This window comes from Corticium candelabrum, chromosome 6 (assembly GCF_963422355.1).
Source record: "Corticium candelabrum chromosome 6, ooCorCand1.1, whole genome shotgun sequence".
Classification (NCBI taxonomy): domain Eukaryota; kingdom Metazoa; phylum Porifera; class Homoscleromorpha; order Homosclerophorida; family Plakinidae; genus Corticium; species Corticium candelabrum.
In genome coordinates, this window is record NC_085090.1 from 6,283,775 (window position 1) to 6,290,117 (window position 6,343).

Below are 6,343 nucleotides of genomic sequence, written 5' to 3' on the forward strand. Positions count from 1 at the left end.
GTGTGTGTGTGTGTGTGTGTGTGTGTGTGTGTGTGTGTGTGTGTGTGTGTGTGTGTGTCTGTGAGTGTGTGTGTGTGTGTGTGTGTGTGTGTGTCTGTGAGTGTGTGTGTGTGTGTGTGTGTGTGTGTGTGTGTGTGCGTGCGTGTGTGTGTGTGTGTGTGTGTGTGTGTGTGTGTGTGTGTGTGTGTGTGTGTGTCTGTGTGTGTGTGTGTAGAACCACAACTATATATAATTAGCGGGGCAGTGCACACAAAACACTAGGAATATGTGTGCGGGAAAACTTGTAACCCAGGAAAACACATATCACTGTCCTTGTTGTCGTCCGTCCAGTGATATGTGTGCGGGGACACACAAAACGCTAGAGGAAACTTGTAACCCTGGGAAACACATATCACTGTAACAGCGCCATTTGTGGCTCCAGGCAAATTGTGACCCAAACAAGAGGAAAGTTAATTAATTATTATTTAATAATTATCAGCTTGGCAAGGTTGTCAGAGCTTGACTATATCGTTACGATATATTGATATCTATTTGATCATAAAACAAAGTAAGAATACAATGTCAACATATACTACACAGCAAAACTCACTTTTCTAGCCACCTCGAGTGGCGGCATATAAAATGCGGCGTGAGCATCACAACTGCAACGGCACTTACCACACCAACAAAACACGCCTTCGGCATGCAACACCTCCATCCACACCTCTCTTTTAATTTATTAACGCGTCCATCATCCTCCGACTCATTCCGACCTCAACCGCGAGACAAGCAAGATGTCGGCGCTAAAACTTCCCGACGAGACGACGCTGCAAATCTTCTCCCACCTCACGCCTTCGGCCATCCTCACCGCGGGACGAACATGCAGCAAATGGCATCGACTCTCGCACGACAACTCACTGTGGCAACGACTCATCCACAAACGTTATCCGCTCGACGACTCGCTGGGTTCGGACCACGTGGACTGTTGTCGCCTCTCTCCAACCATACAAGTGTATCGATCGATCGAAGAGGACGTTCCCCGCGTCAGCGTTCAGCGCGTGAAGCTGCGCAACAAGTCGGAGGTTCTCCACGTCGCTTTCAGTCGCAACGGGAGATTCGTCTGTAGCGCGTCGAAGAGTGGGAGAGTGTGTCTGTTCGAGGTGACGTCGTCGTATAGGCTAGACTATTACCAAGAGGTGCTCTGGTGGACGGAAGACGATGGGGAGGTGAGTGGAGATTTCTACTGTTTTTACAGCGAGTTCAACGATGATGACTCGCTGCTCTTGCTTTGCACCGGCGGGATACAGCATGCGCAGTCTTGTGGGATCTACGTTTACGATGTAAGTAATCTACCGACGCTAAAGCTCGTGGGTAGTCTGTCGTTGTCGTCGGATGTCTACGCGAGCTGGGAGAACGAAAGCGCATTTCTGTACGGGGAGATCGACGGGTCGGGCAAAGGCATCCGGGTTAGAGTGCGCCGCGCTCACGTGAGCGACCACGGAATCGCTACCAGCGTCGTTCATCGGTCCGTTTACATCATGCAGCGCTCTAATTCAATCCCTCGGAAGCGGCCGTTGTATGTATGGCACGAATGCGACGACGCGCTGGAAGGAAAACTCAAATGCGATCGCATGCTCTACAGCAGCGGTGCTTCTTCTTTCTGTCCCTACCAGATCGGATGTTGTACTTCCGCTTCGAACGGCGCGCCGTACTCGTCGCTGCAGAGAGAAACGATCCGAGCAAGCGACAGGGTGGCGACCCATGTGTACGCGCGCGTATCCGGGGTACGTCTCTTCTCGACCAATCAGTTTCTCAAGATGCGAATGACCGAGATGGCGGTCGGCGGCGACTACGAGACGACGAGCGTGCGCAGTTTTGGCGAAGCGGTCGGCGCACTTTATCACAGCGACCGGCGGGTCGAGGTGGCGATAATTCAACTGAAGGCATCGTGGTTCATCGTGCCGCGGACGGGATGTGTCTTTACCTTTCTCGACGTCAACTGCAAAAACTACCTTGCAAGGTTAGTGTCAATAAACTGTCATACAAGTTCAGGGCTGACGGAGCCACAGCGGCCATGGTCGCTGCAGTTTCAAAAATTTAATTACTGTATTTCTTCGAATAGTGGCCGCGGCATTTATTTTTAACAAAGTACTGCGGCCTCTAAACGAGGTGGCTTGTATTCGAGGGGGGCCTCTATTTTAAGTCTCTACTTCACACCATGACGTGTCGGTACATGAACGTCACATTTTATTCGGTTGACATAACTGGACACTTTTGAAGGTGCCAACCGCGGCAGATTTAGCTGAACACACCACGACTATTTGCTATAATTGACGAGTGCACGTGATAGGATGAGATTGACGCGGAAGCATCAAAGCATGATATGGGCGTGGTCAGTAACTTTTCTTACTAGTGCGGCCTCAATTCGAGGGCGACCTCTATTTTCAACAAGTTTCTTCAGCTGCGGCTTCTAAACGAGGGAGGCTTCTATTCGAGAACGGCCACTATTCGAATAAAGTAAGTAGAAAAGTGTGTATAGGCCAGCTGGTTTGTAGTGTACGTTAAGGTACGCTTTTAACGCGCGTTAGCCCGCTTCACTTTTCCACTGCTTCCGTCGGCCCTGTCAACTTGTGTAGAGCTTCGTGTCGTCTGCGTCTATAGAGCTTTGTGTCGTCTGCGTCTTAGTATCTTCAAGGTGTGTTTTGGTTCAGTTCAGGGGCGTAGTTAAAGGCATGTGTACAGATTGCCGTCAAAAAGGGTGGGTGGGTGTAACGAAGAGAGGAAAGATGGTAGTCTACCACGTACTACGATAGTAACACGTGATCATTTTCGTTTGTCAACTAGAGCGTCATAGTTTGAGCTGATAACCGGCAGGAAATGAGTCTGAATGATAGAGATTATAATGATATTGACATTATTAATAAGAAAACTGTCATAATCGTTCTAAAGTACTATTAGATACATAGATTTCTTTGATATTGATATTAACTAGTAACTGCCAATAGAAATCCTGCCTACGCACGTGGCGTGGCTAGGGGAGTCATCAGGTGTTCGAGTATCCCGTAAATTAGATACTAAAACACAGACAGTCCGCTCAAAGGCAAGTATACACGCGTGCGTAGTAGGCCTTGCTCGTTCCGTGAAAAATCCGTCATTTGTCAAGAAATCGATTGCAATGGCAATGCATATATATATATATATACCTTATTATATATCGGTTATGTTGAGCACCTTTGGTTCAAAATCCCCCTACGTCACTGTACACACCCGTTTGTAGCCTCGTAAAGACCATCTCGCGCCGTCGTGCCCGGTTCCCGTATGAAACGACTAGGCTAGCTGTTTTAGCCTCGCACCCAGGCTCTCTTGCGCGCCCGGACAAGAGGGCCTGGTACACGTTGTTTACGCATGCGCGCAAAAATTACCTCGAAATCGGCGTAATGATTGCACGCATGCGCAACCGACGTTGTCTACAATCTCAAGCCGATGATGTCGCGCGCAACCGTTGAACGGACATCTATACACGTGGATGAAACCATAGATCTAGACTTAAGGTCAAGTGATAGACTCCAGGTCAAGTGATCCATCTAGACGATTGTGCGACCTGGTTTTGTGGCGAGTCGTTCCTCGCGCGATCAATGTCTAGTCGTACTGCAGTCAGGCTGTTTACAGTGTCTGCTTAGCGAGAAGGACTGCAGTAGAAGTTGCAGCCTAGTAGTTACTTGTACGACAGCCGGTCTGGATCTGTAGTAGTTGGAGCAGCTGCAGTAGTTGGAGCAGCTGCAGTAGTTGGAGTAGGCGTGTCTCTAAATTTTAAATTTGAATTTGTTTACAAAAACCGTGTGGCGACCTCTAGACAACCAAGACTAAAAGCAATTATTTGCTGTCTGTCTGTTCGTCCATCCATCTGTCTGTGTGCGTGTGTGTGTGTGTGTGTGTGTGTGTGTGTGTGTGTGTGTGTGTGTGTGTGTGTGTGTGTGTGTGTGTGTGTGTGTGTGTGTGTGTGTGTGTGTATCCATCTGTCTGTCTGTCCATCTCAGTCTGTTTTGTCAGTCCGTCTGTTCCTTGTACATTTGTTAGTATATTTGTGAGTCTGTCTGCTAATTTCTTCCAACTGCCCTAATGTCAATTTACAATCTCTCTGCAGTTTTGATACAAATTTTTCTTGTCGTTACAAAATCCGTTCTCTTTCAGTGGCGACTTCGACAAGACCGTCAAAATATGGAACAGATGCTCAGGAGCGAGGGTGGCCGTTCTGCAAGGCCACGACGACGCCGTCAACGCCGTCGCCTTCAACCCCGTCAACGACCACATGCTGGTGAGTGCGAGCGGCGACGGCAGTCTACGAGTGTGGCATTCGAAACGACTCATCAAAAGTCAGAAAAAATAAGAACAAGAGAACAAGCAGAAAAGTTGAGTTTTTTGATTGTTTTAACGTTGACTGCATGCTCGGTCATAATGTCTGCATGCCCTTTGCTGTCAAGCTCGTCACAGTATGACGAACGTAGATAAACGAATATTGAAACAAATTTTGACTATTCAAGCAACTTACTCAGCCAGGGGTGGCCAAGGCTCTACCCACCAGGGGACGCATCTAACTCTAACTGCAAGCAAATCAAAAGCTAAACTAGAAATTTAAGCAAACTTTCTAATTTAATATTTTTAAAAATACAGTCGCACGGTCGTCGGCTAGAGAGCTACTATACCCTTAGCCTGGATATCCGGGCATCGGGTAATCAAGCCACTGACGCATGCCTGTATATACACTAGCTCCTCCTCTTCGTGTGATTCACGTGCGTTTCAGCGACTGCGCGCAAAAGTCTGGCTTGTGAGGCCACGCAACAGTGTCACTGGACCTCCGAGACTGCCCATGCGCACTCAAGCCGAGAGTTTATTAATTAAGGTAGTAAATCAATTAATTAATCCTTCAGTGTGTAAACTTCAGCTGTTAACAGCCAGTGACTTGTACAAATTTAAGTAATTAATTCATTAGTACGTTTCCTAAATTAATTTTAAACAATTATTTTTCTAATTAATTGTAACCAAATTAATTAACCTAATTAGTTCAATTAATTTGGTTAAAAATTATTTCATTTTCTAATTAATTTCAACCAAATTAATTAAACCAATCAGAAAAATATATTAATTAGGAAAATTAATTAATTAGGAAAATAAATTAATAAATAGAGTCTGCATGGAAATATTAATTATGTAATTTAGTTTTCTAATTAAGTTTTACTAATAATTAGTTCTTTTACATACTAATTTATTGTAACCAAATTAATCAACCTAATTAATATCAAAATGTCAACCAAGTTAATTAACTTTCTGAACTAATTAAATAAATCTAATTAATTAATCAATAGTGAACTATGTCGCCATGTCGATGCAACTGGATACAAATGACCACAACAATATATTTCGCTTCAATTATTTCAAAAACTCCACATTTGATATCAATAGACAGTGTCTTCTTCGTAAATCAGTGCTAACTAACTCGAGTAGCCGCATTCATTAAATAAAAACATAAAAAGTGAAATAACTTATCTCTAGACAATCATCACGTGCACCTCATCACGTGCACTACATATATAATCTGTATTACAACTAGACTAATTTATGCACCAAATCAGGATCACACGGTAATGCATTCAGTCATCTCATCATTGACATGCTCCTTCGACTCATCAGCACTCACCTTCTCTATCTCTCCACACTCAAAAACAATTTCCTTCTTGTTGTTTGGAGATTGTTCCTGGTGACTGTCGGGATCGGCGTCTTCGTCCTTGTGCAGCGATGGCTCATGGAACGGTTTCCAGTTGACATAGGGATCCTCCGACCTGTCGGGATTGTATAGTTCGACGTAGTTGGCTTGCTCTTTCAGGTGGTTATCAAGACGTTCGATGATTTCGGAGAACGTTATGCGATCCTGAGGGTCGACACACCAACATGATGTCATGATGTCGTATCTAAAAATCAGAGATCAAATGGTAATGTAACTGAGTTTCACGTGTAGACACCAACAGAGAGATTTGTGCGAGTCAACAGATGGTCTTGGTCTAATAGTGTGTGTGAATAGGTGTGGCGTGTTAGATACATAGAGTGTGCTGAATGTTTAGTGTCGATGATCGTTTGTGTGTTGTGTTTGTGCCGGTTGAGTGTTACTGCCGATTCCAGCTAGAGACGTGGTTGTATTGTAGGAATGTCGAGTCTATTTGACTGCTAATTGTGATATACATATAGACAATTTGGATAGAAGAATGAGCAGCAAGTCCACAGCAACAACGGGCAATGTGGCTACATATAAAACAAAATACTGTTTGACAGAACCACAGGATAACCCAAACTAGCAGTAGATCTTTGTGAA

General features: G+C 45.0%; 2 protein-coding genes across 2 annotated transcripts in view; one reads left to right on the forward strand and one right to left on the reverse strand.

Moving 5' to 3' along the window:
* The first annotated feature begins 742 nt into the window (after nt 1-742).
* On the forward strand, nt 743-4,671 carry LOC134181348 (F-box/WD repeat-containing protein 5-like). The gene is made up of 2 exons (XM_062648611.1): nt 743-1,999; nt 4,171-4,671. Exons 1-2 carry the CDS (start codon nt 774-776, stop codon nt 4,364-4,366), a joined length of 1,422 nt encoding a protein of 473 aa, XP_062504595.1. The 5' UTR covers nt 743-773; the 3' UTR covers nt 4,367-4,671.
* A 702-nt stretch (nt 4,672-5,373) lies between these two features.
* Nucleotides 5,374-6,343, reverse strand: part of LOC134181210 (uncharacterized) — a 9,439-nt gene continuing 8,469 nt past the window's right edge. The window contains exon 8 of the mRNA XM_062648441.1: nt 5,374-5,945. Coding sequence (XP_062504425.1) covers nt 5,612-5,945 — 334 coding nt within the window. The 3' untranslated portion in view covers nt 5,374-5,611. The remainder of the gene's footprint in view (nt 5,946-6,343) is intronic.